Genomic DNA, 21600 nt, shown 5'->3' on the forward strand with positions numbered 1-21600 from the left:
CAGGTTTATGAACTAAACTCGATAACAACAGCATTCTATATGCTATCGGGTTAATACCCGATGGCATATTAATGCCGATCCATTTATGGATCGACATTAATGTGCTATCGTGTTACTAGCCCAATAGCATTAGATCGACGCTTAACTATGTTAAGCAAGTCGTCGATCTAATCCTTCTTTTATCAATGTCAATATCATAATCATGATCAATGTTGTAATCCAATAAACATATTCAGTTCGGAAAGCATAAATCAGATAGCATAATCAAAACAGAACAAAGGAGATTAATAGGTTAGGAGAGTCTTATCTTGCAGAAGCTACTAATGCATTAACACAAACTACATGTAATATAAAACTTTTTATTACCAAGGAAAATAAAGTTCACAGAAACCACAGTTGAGACAACACTGGCCCAAGCACATACTACTATGCAACGAAGACAGATCAATGTCCTCATCAACTATCATAAAAGTGCACTTGCATAAGAATTGCTGTGTTTAATTGTTGTCTTTTCTTTCAAAGGCTCTAATACCATTGCAATATCCCGAATGGAATATTTTGATCTTCTCCTGATTTTATATATAATTGTAATATCCCCAATTTGTATTTTTGCAATTTCCTGAATTTTGAGTCAAAGAAACTTGCAACTTCTTTCAAAGGTACAGCCAGCTAAAACTCTCATGATTTCTCTTCAAAAGTTCACGGGAACCATAAATGATGCTACACTTCATTTAGCATCGCCTAGCATATAGGAAAAGTATGATGCATTTTTAACTTGGCTTAGTTTCGAAGAGGGGACATTGCACATTTGCAATTCAAATTTCAGAACTTAAATATGAAACTCAAATGCTCAAAAAGACAATCATCATTCAAGTTCTAATATAAGGAATTTGGAGAGAAAAAGAATACCAATTACCATCATTACCAAGTTCAAGAACCTGAAGTGTTTGTGAGAGCAAAAGAAACTGAAAATCCGGAATTCTAAAATAGTTTCAAACTATGTGTAATATAAAACTTTTTATTACCATGGAATATATAGTTGACAGAAACCACAGATGAGGCAAAGCTGGCCGTAGTGTAAATTACTATGCAACAAAGAATGATCAATGTCATTATCAACAACCATATAAGTGCCAATACAAGATCTAATGATGTCCATAGGAAACGACCTGCACTAAGTGGGCCTTGCTGGGGAATCCCGATAGGGCACAAAGAATATTTCCCAAAAACCCAGTGAACCTCTAGACGTAGAGTAGAAACTAATGATGTGCATCTATAAACTGCCAGAACTATTGGCAAGATGGCCAGTGACCCTTTATGCAGAAGGATAGTGAACCCATCTCACCTACTGCAAGAAGAGGATGGAGGTATCCACATGGTTTCTTACATAGGGATACCTAGTCTCACAGATCTATTGCCACCTGGAAGTAACTATAGCATCTAATGGATGCTTAAAGTCAACAATAGTTGGAACAGGTTTAAAGGAGGTAATTAATTTGCAGTATTTCAAAAGCTTGAATGTGACTACTTCCTAAAGGAAAAGAGCAAAGAATACCTGATCAAGATAACAGAAAAGTAAGTGAACGTCCCGAATCTTTGTACAAGGACTACAACTTCCTCAAATCTCACTGTAATTGGACACCAAAAAATTACAGTGCCAATTTGTCTCCGCTTCTTGGAGCAAAGAAATTTATGGATCCTACTGCATATTATGAAATAATATAGTGGTCGATCCTTCTACATGACTGCTGAGAGCATACTCTCAACTGACAAATAGGAATCTTGAGGCCAGTTCAATGAAATTGAATATAGTATATATAGATTATGGTGCCACTAATAGGCTACAAGGATTAGATCCAAGCACAGAATATATCGTCAATACAAAACCACTTCATCAATGACCTAATCATGGATTCAATCAATAGAAGTTTTGCACTTAATTCTCTTTTATAAGAGACATTCTCCCTTATAATATATTTCTATTCTTCAATGTCATAAAAGAAGATCCACAAGTCAACGAGGTTAAGGTCGATAAGTAATACCACTCGGTTCTCATGTTGAAGACCAAGGTTCAATTCCCCCCAAGTACATCTTAGCACCAGTAGGGTGTGCTAGAGTGATATTCTCACTCCAATGATAGTATGGTAGGCCCAAGGCCCACAGGTGATGATGGAGGAAAAGCAATGAGGAATATCAAGTAGATGCCCTACAAGAGGAGATCAAATGAGAAAGCATTCAAGCTACAAGAGTGAAAGATGAAGAAGACAAAGTAAATGTTCTATAAGAGAAGAAAAACAACAAGAAGAAGGAGAGGTGTTCAAGTCCTAGTAGTGCCACAAGGGAAGAGTAGGAGTTCAAATGTAACTGTAGCGATGTCCCTCACTGGTAGAGCATTGTTTAAAGCGATTACCCCACAAATTGAATTTTATGGGTTCCATGAACTCACCCTTACAATTCAAGGGTAATGATCCAATAAGAAACCCTACTAATTAATCTCAAAAAAATGGAAGATTAATAATATTTAAAATTCACATTTATCACAACATAACCTCCTCTTCTCTAAGGAAAGCTACTTTCCTTGCATAATATCTAATTGAGAGGATCCAAATGGGTACTAGCTAGCAAGGAAAAAACCCTAACATTCATGGAAATTACAAGTATTGAGCCAAGAAGCATAAAGATACTTTGTACTATCTAGAAAGAAAGCATGCGGCCATTTTTTCTCTAACAAGCTATTGTTAATGCTTAGTAATCTAGTGGTTTATCTGCTACAAAAAGTAAAAAACATAAAATGATTATCAAGATTTTTGATATTAAGAAAGTGTTGACGTGTCTAAAGCCGCATTGCTGCAAACTCCATACAGCCAACACAGAATAGAATGAACTCGCCGAGTATCCTATCCTCTCTTGAGATGAGGAAATCCCTAATGTTGTTTCTCACGTTTGATCAAAGGGGACAACCTCAAGGTTTTGTTTGTCAGGTCTTGACTGCGGGATTACCCAGTGGTTTGATGTGTTTTTGCTGGAAACACAAGGGGACTTACGGTGATATGAATAATTGTTGGATGAGTTCCCTAGGACTTTAATAGTCTTGCTTATCGAATGGTTTAAGTTGGGTTGATACTGTTTTCAGCAGGACTGCGGGTTCTCTTGGTAAAAAAAAAGGAAAAAGAGGGATAGAGAGAGAGAGGTACAGAAAATATAAAGTTTAACTAAGATAGCAGATTCAATAAACAGACAGACACCTCCAAATAACTAGATTAAGCATTACCAGCCATTTAAGCATAATACTTGCATCAATCTAGTGCGATCTTCAAGGGAAAATTGAATTTTCATGCTATTAAATACAACATCAGAACTTTGACTTTCATTCAGTGAGCATTCAATAACCGAACTAAGCATATGAAAGGCTCAGATTAACCATGCAAAAGGAAAGACAATCAGCCATTCCCTAAAGGTATGAACAACAAGGACTCTATCAGGTGTTTATTTAGAAAATGCTATATAAAGGAAAGAAACATAACTGAAAATTCTAAATTAATGAAGAAGGAGACCATGCACTCACAGGGAAACTTGAAACAGTCTTAACTTTGCATTTAATCCTGTAAATTTCGCCAGAGCTTCAGCAACAATCCATGAACTTCTTACCAAAATAAGGGAAAACCAGTCCCTTTGATGGGCTTCAAAAATGGATGAATGGCCAAGATCCAATCTAAACAAGAGGCCCAGATTCATCCTTACAAAAGAGTACCCATACCCATAAATGGAGGGTAAATATTAGCAACTACCCCAAAAAGAGTAATAACTACCCAAAAAAGGATAATTAAAACTTATCCAAAATGATCCAAAAAGGTGCATACACATAAAGTTTTACATTTAGTTGACTTGGAAGTCAAACATGACCCTTTGGCCAAAAAGTGCACTTTTCAAGATTTAAAAGGAAAATGCACTTTTTTTTTTCCAGTTTCATATCCTTTTACCAAGAATTGATCCTCTCCATGCAAATATTCTTGCCAAAGGTCTCGACCTACTGCACATTCCTCGCGAACATACCTCTGGAACCTGATGCACAATTGGAACAGCAAACCGAACTGAGGCATAGGGGGATGATGAATTTTATACTGCATGCTCTCCAGATAATGATCTATGTGTTTCAAACCGTCCTGCCAGCTGGACCGATTAGCCTCAAAACTCAAGTTATCAGAGTGTAATTTACTAGCAAAATCTAGGTCCTCTGTAGAGTAGGCGACCTTATCTATTTTTAATCTATCTTCCCAGTCTGGATGGATTATGGGATCGTACAGACTATTTTGCCAACCCAAAAAAATGGATCGGAGGATTACTCCACCAAGGTCCCTTGTGTTTCTCAGAATTTCTTCGCATGTCTCTTGCTCTTTGTTAATGGTGGCCTTTGTGCCATTCTTCATGTTGATAGTGTCGTGGGGGTCCAAGATGTCAGACAATGTAGGAATTTGCGGATGGGTCCAGAAGAGAGTCGTCACGAGGGGGAGAGTTGTAGTAACGGCTTCATGAATTATGAGGCATTCCCGCTTCATCTCGTACAATTTGACCAAACCGGTTTCCCGGTGGTGGGCCATTTTCTTTACATCCTTAATGATTAGCTCCCCCTTCTCCTTGAGACCTCGAATCCATTCCCTAACGGCCCTTGCAGTATCCCGTACTCCTTCAAATTTTGTCGTGATTCTTTGTGCCAAGGCTGCCGGGGGAATGTGGGATTCGGAAGCATTGTGTAATGGTCTCAGGAGTTGATCGATGTATCCCTCGGCCTGCTCAGCACGAGCTCGATACATATCCTTCTCAGCTGTTATTTCTTCAAGTTTCCTGAGTATGTTCTGCATTGAATCCTCGAATTCCTTCCTTAGGTGCACTGGAAGTTCCCTCATCTTCGGAGGACTGAGAATCAAGGCTACCCATTAAGTGGTAGGTGAACTGGACTCCTTCATGAATTAGTCGCTCAATCTGCTAATGCAACCATCAGTCTGTATATCTTGCTGGGGCTGCCATGACTGCCTCATAATCAGTAATCGGGTCTTGCGACCAATCAACGCCTGGCAAAAGATGCCTTACTGCCTCAAATTCTCGGACTTGCAGACAATTCCCTGAATCTGTGAGTTGATCTGGGACCCGACGATATTCATAGAGTCGCATTTGCTGCACACTTAGCCTAGAATATTCACGCCTTCGGACCTCATAGTCATCAGAGCAATTTTTCCAATAATCTTCAACTGACTCCTTTGCTCTGTACCGCCTGCCATAGGCTCTCTTTGCCAGATTGTCGTGATCAAAGCATTTCCTTGGAAAATGCTCTTGTAGGCCATAGGAGGCTAGCTCCGCAAAGGATTCCTCCGCCTGAGATGGGGTCTTTAGATGGACATCCTGGTTGCCTATAATCATAGGGAATGCAAATCCAGCTAGCTTCCTGTCCCTGAGTAAGCTGCCTGCCGGACGTGACTGCCTTGCAACCTCCATAAGAACTATCTTGTCGGTTGGGTACCATGGAAGCCGGAGAGGGGCTCCATCAAAGCCAGCTATCCGGATGTAGGAGAACCTTGGGAACTGGATGAACCAGGCCCCGTATCTCTGTACTAGAGTAGTAGCTTGCTCTAAGAGCCTTATGTGTAATCCTCCCTGCATTAGCCTGACCAGGCGCATTGTGAAGGCGTCATTGACGCGCTCATATTGACCAACTGCATAGGCCGGGCTGTTCTTTTCTCTTTGGGCTATATACTGATAATGCAGCTGTGGGTAACAATCATACACTTTTACCTGACCAAGCCCATTCCCAATTTCACGTTTCATTATTAAACCTGGCAGTGGCTGGTTCTTGGCGAACATGTAGACCAAATAAGAGGTCATAGTGAAGTATTTCTTTGTCTCAAGTTCTATCAGCTGAGTGTGGATGTTGTCGCTTATGATCTGGGCCTAGTCAAACATGGATTTCCCAGTGAAGACCTGCTCAGTGAAGTAAAACATCCATTCTTCAAAGTAATTGGATTGAGGAAGTCCCATAATCCTGCTGAGCAATGTGACCATGTCCCCATGCTCATTGTGAAAGTCGCTTCTAGGGGTCTTTTTCCCATTCTTGACGCTTGGGGATCTTCTTTCCTTGTACCACTCTTCATTCATTGGTGTTCTGCACCTGGCGGGATTCATATCATACACCCCCTGTGCTTCGTCCATAGTTGTTAGGCTTGTTTGGGAAGGGAATGTCAAATGCATCGCCAATGGCCTCAAGAGTGAAGTTAGCGAGGGTCATGTTCTCGAGGAGCACCAATCTAGAACCTGACTGGTAATGTCGGGCAGCTTCTACTACTAACTCATAGTTTTGCACTGCTGGAGAAAATCCAGCCGCTTGGGCGATGCCACTTTCCATCATCTGTCTAGGTCTGCCATAGGCAGTAGGGGAGAAGACTCGATTCTTGAAATCTTGGATATCAATATGGCCCAGGTCAGTATCACCGACACTGTCCCAGACACTCTAAACTTTTGACTCCCTCAGTCCCCCTCTTTGATACTGATACTTCATCCTTTCGACTTTGCGAGGGATATCTAATTTGGATGCTCGCGATGTCTCGGCTGCAGCAGGCGTCTTTGATGATTCTACCGCCAATTTAGGCATTTATCCTCCACAACCGGATGCGGATTACGAGGCGATAAAAAGGAAGTAAAGCGGGTTAGATAAAGGATATGCCAGCATTCAAGGATCAATTCAGAAATCGAATTGAAAGAACAGCATAATTTTGTTAGCTAAAAGCTTGATTGATTTAAACATAAGTATTTATGAAGCTTTTCGATTACGAATTTATACTTAGGCATTAATTTCAAAATGGACAAAGCCTAAGAAATTTTCCTAAGTCTGAAAATACATTTTCTGGTTAATTCCGAGACTCTGTTTCAGTTGCCTTGCATGACGTCTTACAAACAAAAAAAGATGCGATTTGAAGAATTTAAGCATTTAAATCAATTTTTTGCACAGACATCCATCCAATTTGTAAATATTTCAGACGATTGAGAGAGGTAAAGCACACTTACCTGGTGAAAATGAATGGCGAGAAATTGCACGATTTGCCTGGCAAGAATGAATTCCAAATTTTGAATGGGAGGGTCTGCAATGTCTCGAATTTTAACGGCTAACTTCTTTATTCAAATTTATTTTTTTGCGCCTATGGTTTGAAAAGGACTTGCAGTTTTACTTTTTGAATTTGAATTTGAGACTTAGCGATTTTAATTACCTTGGCGATATGGGCGATTTGTTTTGGTGACTCTTTACTACTCTCTACAAAGTATAAGAACCTCTTGACTTTCAATGCTTCAAAGAAGAGTTACGGTAGCACCTTTAAATGGCGAATTTGGGAGAATGAAGCGCCTTTGCAAGTTTATAATCTCTAGAAATTGCAGTCTCAACCCCACGCAAGGCTTCGGCGATGGAGAATGGGGTCGGCGGCACACACTTACTGCGCGATAGGCTTATTAGCGCGGACCTTGGCAAACTTCGGGGTTTTCTTTTATCTTCAAGCTTTGCCCTTCATGCAATTTACCACGCACTTCGCGATTTTCGACGGTCGAAGCGGCTCTGCAAGGGTTTTGTGAGCCCCTTCTTCACGCGATTTACCACGCACTTACCCTCGAATGGCGAATTTCGGAATTTAGAAGGGTTTTGAAAACTTCATTATCTGCGTTTTCTCCTTTGACGTGATTTTCGGAGGAATGGGGATTTTTTAGAATTTTAAACACTTCACATTTTACCCTTAGTCATGCGAAGTTCGGCGCTTAGGCGTGGTTTGCTAAACTTCGGCGTTTTCTTTTATAACGCGATGGGAATTTTGAAAACTGCGGCACTTTGACCCCCTTTGTCAACTTCGCAACCTCTGAAGAAATCACGATTTTCGGGAGTTGGGCGTGGTTTGCTAAACTTCAGACCTTTTGACAATTTTGTCAACTTCGGCGACTTCTAGTGTTTTGCCAATTTTCGGACCTTTTTATCGTTTTGCCAACTTTCAAATTTTTCTGGCATTTTGGCTTTAAGGTCCGAAATTCGCCCCTTTTGGGCATTTTGGCAACTTTTTAATTTTCTGGCATTTCGGCCCAAAGGTCCGAAATTCGCCCCTTTTGGGCATTTTGAAAATTTTCTAATTTTTAACACTTCGGCTTGAAGGTCCGAATTTCGCCCCTCTTGGGCATTTTGGCAAGTTTGGCACCTTGAGGCACTTTAAAGATTTTGCCCTTCTTTTGCCTTTCAGTTGGCAAGAATCCGCATTCACACAAATCTCGCAAACTTGTAAAAACAAACATCATGTAATCTCTCTCATTATTCTTATGTGAAAATCAGCAACTTTGGGTCCTCATGCGACCTTCAGACATGCAATCCCTTGCTTGGCGGGCTTCGCCAGCCTCTATCATCACATGCCCATTCAAGGCGATTTTACAAGCTTGATCAATCTCTTGGAATTCGTGCCCAAGGGCTTGACTGACCTAATGGAATCACCAGCTTCTTCGTTCAACATCATCATCTCACGAGCTGATCGCGGGCTCGCTCGAAAGGACGCGAGACACTCTGCGCGGAACTCATTAGGGCGAAGACAAAAAAGAGCCCTCAAAAAAGGGGGACCCTGTCAGCGACAGGGAGCGTGTGCAACGCACAACAAAAAGGGGCGAAAAGCCCCCTTAAAGAAGAGTTACAAATAATATATCCATAAAGGAAAAGATTAACAACTAAAAAAGAAAAGGGATAAGACCTTAATTAAATGAATAAAGAATATTCCTAAAGTCTATCCTAACAATTTATTGACTATGATAAACTAGATATTACAATATTACTTTAAAACCCTCCCTTAATGGTCAATCTACTAACTACACCATGTTTATCCCGAAATTTTACAAATTTGTCAAGACTCAAGGACTTGGCAGGAATGTAGTTTGGTCCTTAGTTGAAAATTACTTCAATGTCACCAACCCGTCTTCTACAAGTTGTACGAAATGACAATGAAGCTCCACATGTTCGGTACACTCATGGAAGACAAGATTATTGGCAAGCTTTAGCACCATTTGATTGTCACAAAACGGTGAAGGCCCTACTTGAGACATTTGCATGTTTCAAAGAATCCTTTGAAGGCATACTACCTCACATGCCACTTTGGTTGTTCTCTGATACTCTACTTCTGTTGAGGAAAGAGTTGATGCTTGGTGCTTCTTACTGTCCATGTCACTGCACTCATCCCAAGACTAAAAATATATCCAAAAGTGGACTTTTATCATCTACAAAACCTACCCAACACGAATCTATGAATCCAACCAGCCTAGGATTTATGTTTCTATTGTATAGAACGCCATAGTCAAGTGTCGCATTCACATATCTCAGCACCCAAATCACTGCAACCAAATGTTCTACAATTTGGTGTTGTCGTGAATCTAGAAACCTAACTCAAAGCATAGCTCAAGTAAGGTTTAGTGGCTGTAAGATAGATAAGGTTTCCCATTAGTTGCTTGAATGCTAACTAGTTGATCAGAGTCTATTTTGGCTGAAAGCTTCAACCCTTCTCCATAGGTGTAAAAGACATGTTGCAATCTCTCACTCTAAAATTGTCTAGAAAACTCCTAGCATATTTAGATTGAGAAATAAATATACCACCACCTGTCAAACAATCTTCTTCACCAAGGTAGTAATGTAGGAGGCCTAAGTTTTTCATGTCAAAAGACTTATTCAAATTACATTTGATTTGTTTAGTGAAATGTGTCTCACTACCTGTGATGAGGATATAATCCACATAAATGACCAATAGGATGATGTCATTGCCTCCCCTCTTCACTTATAGATGTGGATCTGTTTGGAATCCCTGTTGAATCAAATACTTGTTAATCTTAATGTGCCATGCCCTAGGTGCCTCCTTCAAACCATAAAGAGCCTTTGTTAGTCTACACATACCTAATGATCCTTTCCTGCAACCTAAAAACCCTAAAGTTGAGTCATGTACACTTCTTCCTTAAAGTCACCATTGAGGAAGGCACTCTTCACATCCATTTGATGGACTTGCCAACCAAAATGTGCTACCATGGCCAAAACAAGACAAATTGTGCTTATATTTTTTGTAGAAGCAAAGGTCTCCTCATAGTCAATAAATTCTCTCTACAAAAACCCTTTTGCCACCAGTTGTGCTTTGTACGTGTCAAGTGTACCATCAACTTTGTACTTGACTTTGTATACTCATTTGCAGCCAATGGGTTTCTTCCCTAGTTGAACATCTAAAAGAACCCAAGTCTTATTTTTCATAAGACTATGATGTTTGGTTTTCATGGTCTTTTCCCATTCAAGTTTACCTTTCGTTTCATCAAACAGTTGTGGCTCGTAAATTTCGTAACTGTTAGCCATAAGAGAAAAGTAATTGTGTTATGCCTGCTTTCGCCTCTAGATAATCTACCCTCGATCATTTCATCATCCCAAACATCAGCAACGAGTTTTATCCACCATTTTGGCCTCTTTTGAGAAGCCTCTACATCCAAATCAACATTGCGATCATAAATTGGGCTGCCTAGTTGAATGTCACCTAGACACTGATCCATATGCTCCTCAAGAAAATCCTCTAATATCAGTACCTACCTAGAAGATTCCACATGTTTAGAATCATTAGAGTCCCCTTCTTCAAGTGTAGCTAATGGAAGTATTGGGAATTAGTATTCACATAGGTGTTTAGGTTAGCTATAAATTTGTTGACAAACAACTTAATATTATTGTTAGAATATTATATTATTAGTTGTACGAGAGATTATAGGTATGTGAGTTGTTAGAACAACTCATATTATTAGGGAGTGGTTCCTATAATGTAGGAGATTAAACTCCTATATAAGTGTTATGCATCTAAATGAAAATTAAGAAGCACATATAATTCTGTGTAAAATATTTGTAACTTCATTTGTCTTTGATCAGATTTTCTATTATGGTATTAGAGCAAGACGTGGCAAGAGATAAGCGAAGTTGTTGGGTTTCTTTCTATGTCTCCTTTTTGCCCTTCAAATCCTAGCATTAGAAGTTTTCCTTTTGCTTATTATCTAAGCATGGGTTTGCTCTACAAGCATTTTCAGATCTGCGCAGCTCTTCATTTCACAGTCCAATTTGCTCTACTATAATTAATTCTACCACTATAAGTAATTTCTCTCACTATGTGGTATGAACTTGTGCCATTGTGAAAGCACTATCGTATGTTGAGGAGCAGAGGAGTAGACATCTGGCTGGCCATTTACAAGGTGGTCTCCCGTTGTGTGCATTTCAAGTGATTGAAAGAAGGTTGTGGTTGTTGCATATGTACTCCAATTTAACAAAGACTTCATAAGGAGTTTTACTCCCTGAGGCAGAGGAGATAGTTGATGGTAGATGCAAGTTTATATCTCTACTAGGTCATTCCAGCTTGTTTTTAAAGGAGATATGGATTCGAGCAGAGGAGTAGACATCTGGCTGGCCATTTACAAGGTGGTCTCCCGTTGTGTGCATTTCAAGTGATTGAGATAAGGTTGTGGTTGTTGCATATGTACTCCAATTTAACAAAGACTTCATAACGAGTTTTACTCCCTGAGGCAGACGAGATAGTTGATGGTAGATGCAAGTTTATATCTCTACTAGGTCATTCCAGCTTGTTTTTAAAGGAGATATTGATTCAAATCTGAATTCCCCGTGTACACCTTCAGCTTTGGAAGTGACCACAATGCAGCTATAATAAATCCAATATGATTGAGGAAGGGGCATGACTAGCGCACAAAAAGGCAAGGTACTTTGGTGTATTTCCATTTGGGATTTTGGCTGGAAGGAGTTGAGGATCTGACATATTTTTGCTGAGGGACATGATGTGACGTTTTCAGACATCGCCCCATTGCAAATGGGGACCCCCACTTTTTTGCTCGTAGGTTAGTTCTTTTGTTTAGATTGCTTAGCTTGGCAACAATCAGGTCTCCCTTTGGGCTAGTTTGGAGTTTTCTTAGTTCTAGTGCTAAAGTGTTAGATAGAAGTCATGGTATTCATTGAACAAGGCTTCACAATGCAACCTTTAGGTAAGTCAAGATATGCGTTCTTTGATAGAAGGAATGCAAGTAGAACATCATAAGGACAGGATGAGGAGGCAAGAACCAATCAAGTCTAAGTGGATGATAAATGGATTTCAAGGAGATTATAAGTGAAGATGAGATGGATGGAAGGAATACAAGTGGAGTATCGGTTGTTTTCCTTGGATTTCCAAAAGGAAATTCAAGGGTGAAACCCTCACCAAAGACAAAATCAACATCATGAGGACACAAAGTCAAGACGCAATCAGAGATTCTATGACCTCAAGGAATCCACGACTTGGTGGAATCCCAACTCAATGAAGGAATTTGTCCACAACTTGCTGGAATCCACGACTTGAAGGACTCAATGCTCAAATCAGGTTTAAGGTGAAATGATCGATCAGTCCTTGACCTTCACAAATCCCTGACTTCAAGATGAGGAGATCAATCTTTCAAGGGATAGAAATGCATGATTTGAGTGACTTAATACTTAGAGTGGATATGACAAGGAAAACATCAAGTCAGCCTTGAAACAATGCTATCCTTCACTTAGTGAAAACCATGACTTGAGGTGGAGATCAACAAATTTATCCATAAGGTTCAAGAATCCACGAACTTGATAAATCCATGGCCTAAGGGTGGAAGGCAATGATTAATGCATGGAATTCAAAAATCCACGATCATGTAAAAACCACGACTTGGAGATGAAGTGCTTAAGTTTGTCCATGGGAAGCAAAAATCCACGAAATTGAAGGGAAAGATCTATCCAAAGGATGCTAAAATCCACGCTTAAGTGAAATCCACGCCACTTTTAAAGCATGTGAAGGTGGACTCAAAGATGAAACATGTAAGGATAGGTCCTGGCCTAAATCAAAATGTGCAGACCTAAACTGGAACATGTGGACTCAAACATGAAGCGTGTGGATTCAAAAGACAACATGAGAGATAAGGGAGACTTAAAATGTAACATGGAGATAAGTGGTCCTAATTTGAAGCGTATGGAAGAAAAGGGCAAACAAATAAGGCATGGGCTCATAAGGATCGACCTAAAGGTTAAGACCCAAAACACAAGGCATGTGAAAGGAGAAATAGGAACACTTAAGGCATTGGAATCAAGGAAACATGTGAGGACTTAAGGTGAAATATGAAATAAAGGAAACTCAAGATCAAACATGGGAAATCAATGCAAATAGGGCCGACCTCACTTAAGGTAACTTGAATTTGAAAACAAGCATGAGATAAGTTTCAGGTCAGCTTAATAGTGTAGGTTTGTGACTGAAACCCAAGTACAAATGCCTATATAAGATTGATGAGCATTTCATTTGCTCGTCAATCTAATTTAATCCCTTCGGGAGCAGCGAATTTCTTCCAATACAGAGCAATTGAATTGCAGGTCAAACTATAACCTGAGCAAATTTAATCAAACAAGGGCACCATTGACAGCACTTGGCATTAAGAGAGTGCGAATTCCTCCATCAGCACAAGTAAATTTCAATCAAACTCCTTCAACATGAAATAAGAATATAAGAACAATAAGATCACAACAGAAAAAGACCTGGAGCAGTCTGTTTACCAGATATTGATGGTGATTTGTATCAAAGTTTTGAGGTGATATACGACAACCTGAGACGAGTTTCATTATAGCCAATCAAATTTCAAAGCAAATCAGACTCAAGATGCAAGTTGGTAGAAGGAGGAGACATATAAGCAATTTCCACATCTGAAAATGCCTTTCCAGAATATCAAAGAACATTTCCAGATTATTAAGGATGAAATCAGAACTTGTTAACATTCACTTTTCTGGAAATAAGGATAAATTTATGTGTTTATAATCAATTCACAATCACGATTAAGTGTTTTCTTTGTCTTTTCAAGTCTGATGCAAAGGTTAACGTGTGGAATGGTGGTGGATGCAAGAGAAGGACATCACAACTTCAAGACAAGAATGATAATCAGGACAAGAATGATAATCAGGGACACTCAAGACAGAGGATGAACGTAACAAAAGGATCAGACAAGGGTTTCATTCCAAGCCGAGCACGAAACAAATATGTCAATGATGAGGTCAGGAATCAGCATCATCATGTCCTCAAAAGATGCAGCTACAAGGGAGAACTTCACAAGGAACAATGGAAGACTCAAAATATCAAGATCCACCCGACTTCAAGATAGAGCAGTGAAGAGGAGAAAATTTTGCAATTACCTTGAATTTCTTTCGGAAATACAAGATTCAAGACTAGTACACCATGGAGATATTCCTATATCAATAAAATGATCAAAATTAAGAGCAGTCAAGGTGAAAGATTCCAAGGTTGAAAGGTGAAACACATCATAAGGTGAATTCCCAAGTATGACAAAGGATAAGTGAAAGTGATCGAATCAGATGAGATGATGCAATTTGGGAATATCTCTCACCATCATCACATTCATCAAGGAGAAATTTGAAATATTGAGTGTCAAGAGATATTGCTCAACCATAAACACTTGTGATGAGTTACAAGGCGTGCAAGTAGCTGAGGTGGCGACAACTCACCTTCATCTACCAATCAAATGATTCTAAGTCAAAGCATCTAGATTCATTGAACCTGACCTATCTACAACTAAGCATGTGGAGGCACAAAGTTCAATATACCTAACCTTATTTCCTATTGGTTAGAATTCAGAGGACGTGTCCAAAATATGTAATTATCTCATTGGTCGATGTAGTGGTAGTTACAACTACCCTAATTAGGGTTTTTGTTATGTAATCTTGGCCATTGATTTGGACTTGATCCTGGCCATTCATTTGTAAAGAGAAGTCTATAAAAGGGCTTGCTCTCCTCATTTGTAAAGGTTAATAGTTCAGTAATAGTTAATAATAAGCAGTTAAAAGTAGAGTAGAGTAGGAGAAGGAAACTCAAAATTGTTGCCAAGTCATGTTGAAATCGATTCAATACTTTTATTGAAGAATGGTGGATGTATGTGTTGTGTTTCTACATTTTGCATGGTTCCTTGTTACTTCTCAAGATTAATTAGAGTTCATTGATTATGGTGGATGCTTATGAAGATATTGTGATGAATTCCTTGGTTCATACTTTTTGTAGTTTCCTGATTATAAGCTACAGTGTAAAGTTAGCCTGAACCTAATCATTGTGCTAAGTTCGATTGTGGATACTTGTTCAAATTGCACCAACATTGGGTATTTGAGTGATGTGTTTGCAGTATGAAAATCTTCCATTTCCTTAGAAGATTGCATCACTCTTGTGTAGTTGTTGTCATCATGGCTGAGCAAGTCTTGATTTAAGAAAATTTGCCTAAGTATCATCCATTGTTAGCCTTGTTCTTAGGATTAGGTTAGACTGGATTAACCTTCTTTGCCCTTAACCTTTTTATCTTTATTTTCCAAGTCAAATTAGAGCCCATGTTCCAGCAAAGTTCAAGCAAAATGTAAGTCCCCTTGTGATTCCAGCAATATCACATCATATATCATTGAGTCTATTTACAATGTGTAGTCAAAACCTGACAATATAAACCTTGGAGTCGTCTAATTTGATCAAAAAGCTTAGCATTTGAGAGGTCTTTGTTCAAGAGAGGATAGAATACCTTAGTATTTTATTCTATGTTCGAGGTGCATAAAAACACATCAACATTACTCTTATATGCCCAATATCTCATTGGCACCAATTTTGGGGACTTGCATGGACAAGTGGGTATTATTTTTAGTTTCAATGTATAATTTTATTTTGGCTTAAAGTTAAGCTTGCAGTATTTTTTATTGTCAAATAATTCTTATTTTAGTGTTTCAATAATATGTCATAGTTTAAGGATTCACTATTGTATGGTGAACATCAAAGTCTATTTGTGTGTAAATTTGTAAAAGTATTAAAGGTGCCTTGTCGGTGTAATGTATTTGATGTTCATATGTATATTCTTCAGCAATGTAATATGTATCTTGTATCTATGTATTGAACAATGTTGTAATTTGTATAGTAGTTCATTGTTGGGTTTTTGGATGATGTTCAACCTTGTGTTGCATCGTTATGGGGCCTTGAGGACAGTTGCTAGTTGTTAAATGTGTATCGTTATTCATCTTGTTGTATGTATCCCTATGCATGTGTAATGTAATCTTTATAAAAAAAAATTTAAAAATTATTCACTTTTTCATTGTCTATTTTGTTTAGTCCTCTAGGCCTCATGGCGGGGAGTGACACAATGACTGGAGTTCCATTCAAACCTGAAGCCTACCCTTCTCAATAGCTGAAATGTCACAGATACATTAAGCCAAAAAAGAGCTATTCCATAAATTGCAGATGGTTTGGCTAAAGTTTTGTTCCTTCATGTGTTGTGAGGGGGATTTTGAGCTCCATTCCCTTAGAATATCTTTTATTATAACCTAAGATGTAAAATATCATTTGCTATAAATTCAGTGGACACATTTGCAAAAAAGTTAAGTTGCACTTCCAATTTCACGTAATTGCATAAAATTTTCACTTGTCCCTGTGCATTTGCTAATTTGTTTGTCATACCCCTTATGAATATATCCTCCATTGACATATATGCATAATACATACATGCGTATGCAATCATGTTTGTATCTACATGTGTACATACGTAAATATACAATTAAAGACGTTAATGGGTAAAGAACTGTTTGCCTTTAGAGGTGCATTAGATGAATAGCTCCATGCTTCACATGCTTTTGGGCAATCATGTGTATTATACAAACAAGAACACATTCAAAAATGATCAAAATTTGTAATCATGCAAAGAAGAATGCAATCATGCAGGGAAGTAATAAGCAAACACTTTGAAGATAAGAGACTGCAAATAGCATCTTAAACATGCAGGAATACTTAACATTGGCATCCACAGTTTTTCAATACAACCATAAAGTAGCTATATGGTCTCTGATCGAGCCATGATCAAATCAACAGTAAGTCAGATGAAGCAAAACAGCAGACAGAAACGGTCACCTATCCCAAAATGAATTAAAGAAGGTATTCAGTAACTTACGAATGCCAATTCCTCTTTATTATACCAATAACACGCCCAGTTGGGCGAGCAATAACCTTGGCTTGAGCTTCATTTGACTTCTGTCCCAAGCTGGCGTCACGAGGAGCATCATCAGCACTGCCTGGAATCAAGTGGAACTCCTCGTCTTCCTCTTCTTCTGAATCATATCAAGGGTGGAAAACATGATCACATAAAGAAGTGGGATGTCATAATAAAATCGTATTCTGTAAGCCCTTCTCTAAATTTTTCCTCTTAATAAAAATTAGATATTACCATCTTCAATTATTTTCATTGCTTTCCCTCCATGCCACTGATCCTGTGGCAGGAGCTCAACAGCAACTACATCTCCATCAAAAGCCCGATTCATATTAGTACGTCCATAAATAACAATCTCATCCCCAATGCTCTCACTACCAACATAGGCCTCAAATGGGTTATAACGATTAACTCGAAGTTTTCCTTGATGGTAAATTCCTTGATGCAGTCCAGATGTAATTTCAGACATGGGCTTATGCTGTACCATTTCACAAGTAAAGATTAATACACTGATGATCAGAGAATATCATCTATATACTCAAGAAAACCCAGAGTCCTGACTTATCTGAGTAATTGTTCAACAACTGCAAAAGAAAACTATATTTCATTGCAAATGGAAGGATTGGAAAAGCATTCACCCACCTCACTAAATATGACTTTTTTCTTTGAGGGCCTTAACTCTTCCACTTCAACATCATTTTCAGAACTAGATTGTACAAGCAAGTCAAGCAATTCTGGTTGACCAAGTGATTTCACATATCCTTCAACTAAAACCAAGAACACAATGAAATATCAGAATGCATTCAAATGAGAAATTTCTAACTAAAGTCACATTAAGAATGTACCAATAGATTAAGCCAAGTTTCACACAAGAATTGTAGAAAATCAATCCAGTGCTTTGAAGCCTTTTGAACAAAATTTCTGTTAGAAGTTCCACATCAGACAGCTACTAAATAAAATCACCTTCTATGGTGCAGCAGTAAGATCTCAGCGGTTTGCAAATGAATTACCTGTTTCTGCAGCAATACCCTCCTCAATAGATTTTCTCTTATTTTCCCTGTCGTTTGTAAGTAATAATACCTGCACTCCTTGACCTAAATGCTTCTGATACCATAGGGTAGCCACACGAATTGCTGCAAATTTTAAGTGTCAATAAAAAATTTATAGAATTTTACGACCAGAAATACATTCATGTAGGCAATCCATGGCAAGATAAACAATGTGTAGAAACATGCAAAAAAAATTCTAACAATGTCAACAAAAACAGTAAAGATAGATCAAAAACATAACAACTAACTCATCACAATTATTTAACACTCCATCATATGAAATCAGCAACATGCTGAACAAATATTGGCGTTTTATTTCCAAAACTCTGCACTCTATAAAACAGGAACTGAGAAATTTCTTCTACCAATCATGTCTGGAAGGATTCCTACAAAACATATATGCCTTCCATTGAACCTCACTCATTGAATAGAAAACTATAAATAAAATTTGTACAGAATAATGGTTAAATGATAGTAATCAGACAGATTGATTTTAAATATATTTATAACTCCTGAAACGTGGCATTGGCATTTAATCTGGGACAGCTATCCTTAGCAGTTAAGGATTAGTAACTACCCCAATAGATTGAAAAATGAAAAGACACACATAAGCACCAAGGAAAACTGGATTTCCTCGACATGATCAAATCTTGAGATTCAATGTTGATGGAACAGCCAAGGGTAACCCAGGCTTGGTTGGTTAGCTGGAATTTTCTGCTACAATACATAAGTCTTCACACTGCCCATCCAAGATATGTGATCCCCATACACAACAAGCACTCAAATCAGACACTTTCCAGATACAATGCAGACACATATACAGATTCTGGACGATTTCCAAGTCCAAATATGCCCAAGCAAATGTCAGCACATGTATCAGGTATGGTGGACACTGGACACAAACTACCCACCACATCCAAAGGAAATTAAAAAACTAAATAATATAAATAGTTATTTTCAAAAAAAGGAATTATGATTATAAAGTGAGGTGAAACACCTCTCTTTTCACACAGACCAATCAGTTTTGTGCTTATATTTGGATAGTTAGCTGGTTTCTGCTGCTTGATTAGATCAATTTGCACTGGGAGGTTCAAAATGGTAAAAATAGCATGCATAAACAATAAGACGTCTTTGGGAAAAAAAAATTTAACCCAACAGCAACACTCACATGAGTAGAGATGAAAGTAACAGATGACTTTTTGTTTAAAACAGATAAGTCCTCTAAAAGGATTGAATAATTCCAACTTCTGCATTTCAATCTTCAACAAGGCCTTGCCATGTTGGCCAAAGCTCCTTGGAGACCACCTAGTAGTTAGTACCCATTATAACAGAAAGTTTACCCAAAAGGCTCTAAGCCAAAGCTGGAAGAGATTAACAGATAAAGCATGAAAGCTTAAAGGAAAAGAATGTGAGAGGACTTGAGGTAACTATCAATAGGAATAATGTAAACCAGTTTCAAAAAAAAAGATCAAGTATGACCTATCATTTGCTAGAATCAAGAAACTGCCACAAAGAATATAGCGCTACCTCTGTCATTTCGATCATTAGGGCTCTCACCAACCATTGCTTTCACATACGTATCCCTGAAACACAGAAGAACTGGAATAAGTTTTGTGTTCACTATAACTTATAAGGAGCAGATATATATTACTATTATAGCACAGCCAAGATGCATTGTTGGAAATTAGTAGTAAATGGCCACTTCAATGGATAGCCTTACTGGATGCTGCATTTCTTAAGTGACTATTACATCTTGCGCTTTTCTTCAGATTTACGTACATTGCATATGCATTGTCTTCTAAAGGTAAAAGGTGGGCAATTGTGTCATAGAAGGCAACAAAAATTCTATTAAAAGATACAAAGAATGGAACTCCTATCATGTAAATTTCTAAGAAACTAAAAAAATTCCTTGTTGGACTGTACTTTTCTCTAGAAATTCAGGGTTTCTTGATACGTGCTCTTTCTAGCACAAATTGAAATTGCACATTTTATTTTTCCATTGATATCATTCACTGAATTAAGTAAAAAGCATGGCTTCCAAATGCCTGAATTACAAAATAAAAATCAACTTACTTATGATGTTCATTGGAAAACACAAAAAATTGCCGCAATGGATTACTGCAAAGAGTGCGGACCCTGTTATATACTGACATATTCTTATTCTTCACTTCATCAAGAACAACTGAGAGCACGACCACATCACTGATGGCTGTGTTTTCCAGCAGGTCAATCTGTCAAGCCATTAACATATCCTTTGAATAGAATTCAAACATTTTAATCACAAAATCAGAAAGCAAAAAGTGTGTTTCCAAACATTTAATAGTTGTTAAAACAACTCTTAAAAATGCTATAGCACATAAAACTTAAAGTTGAATACAAAGACAGAAATACCTGATTTAGAACTACATTAGTGTCAACAATCAAAATAGTAGAGGCCGACTGACTAATTCGGGCTGTAGTTGCATCACATGTTTGACAAATAAGAGCTCCACAATATATATCATCTCGAAGATAGTGCTCCCTTACCACCTGACAGCACAACCCAAAAAATTTAGTCAACATCACGCTACTAATTTTGTAGGCTATTTTTTGCCAGACGGCTATTTTCGGGCTATAAATTCACCAATCAGGAATTTCAAAAGATCCATTAGCCAGGATTTTATATAAAATGTAAATGAAAATTATTATCATGGCACATGGATGCCTCTTGTGGATGGGGGGTAGCAAGAGGAGTGTATGGTTTAAAATAAATTTCAATAACTCAAGAACCATCATAAGCTTGTTGTAAAAAATGTGCAATTATACAAGAATTTAGTTATCCAATTCCAAGTGAAGTAAGAAAGTCATGGCTGCTTTGAAAACTACTGCAATGAAAGCCCTCCAGGAGGAGATTTGCAAGGTACCTTCTCTCAAGGCATCTAGCTGCAATGAAACTATCCCATTGCTTAAGGAGAGCTACCCCATTCCACTTGTACTCTAGCTAAAATAACTTTTGGTATGTTATCTGAATTTAATGAATTTATCAGGCCTTCTAATTTTATTTTATTTTCTTTAGAGATTGAGGGTTTCCTGATAAAACATTAAAATGCAACAGGGTGCTGGTTTAGCTACCTGGACCAAAAAAATCAAATTACTTAGCATCATTTGGACATTTTGAAGTTAAATTCTTGTGAAATAAAACTATATTTATTTGAATTTTTTTCTGATATTTTGTGACTTTGCAATTTGTCATATCTTGGTGCCAAGCCTTGTCCAGATCCACTCAGAGACCAAGTGAGGCTACCATGATTTAATTACAATAAGAAATGATAATCATAAAGTTCACTGACCAGACCTTGAGACCACTTGATTCATCCAATTCAACTTGACATAACCTTAAGAAATTATTCTCACCCAAAATACTAAAAAAATATAAAGGCTCCCTTACAAAATTATATCAAGAACTGATTCAAATTCAAATCATTCGAGTGTCATA

At 38.0% G+C, this 21600-nt stretch overlaps 1 protein-coding gene across 1 annotated transcript in view; it reads right to left on the minus strand.

The window, feature by feature from the left end:
• LOC131030876 (exosome complex exonuclease RRP44 homolog A) overlaps positions 1 to 21600 on the minus strand; it is a 158865-nt gene that overhangs the window by 127558 nt on the left and 9707 nt on the right. The window contains exons 3-9 of the mRNA XM_057961821.2: positions 20517 to 20654; positions 20199 to 20356; positions 19653 to 19708; positions 18087 to 18209; positions 17719 to 17843; positions 17314 to 17554; positions 17041 to 17197 (exon numbers count right to left, since the gene is read on the minus strand). Coding sequence (XP_057817804.2) covers positions 17041 to 17197; positions 17314 to 17554; positions 17719 to 17843; positions 18087 to 18209; positions 19653 to 19708; positions 20199 to 20356; positions 20517 to 20654 — 998 coding nt within the window. The remainder of the gene's footprint in view (positions 1 to 17040; positions 17198 to 17313; positions 17555 to 17718; positions 17844 to 18086; positions 18210 to 19652; positions 19709 to 20198; positions 20357 to 20516; positions 20655 to 21600) is intronic.

Source organism: Cryptomeria japonica, chromosome 10, assembly GCF_030272615.1.
Source record: "Cryptomeria japonica chromosome 10, Sugi_1.0, whole genome shotgun sequence".
In the NCBI taxonomy this organism is placed as follows: Eukaryota; Viridiplantae; Streptophyta; class Pinopsida; order Cupressales; family Cupressaceae; genus Cryptomeria; species Cryptomeria japonica.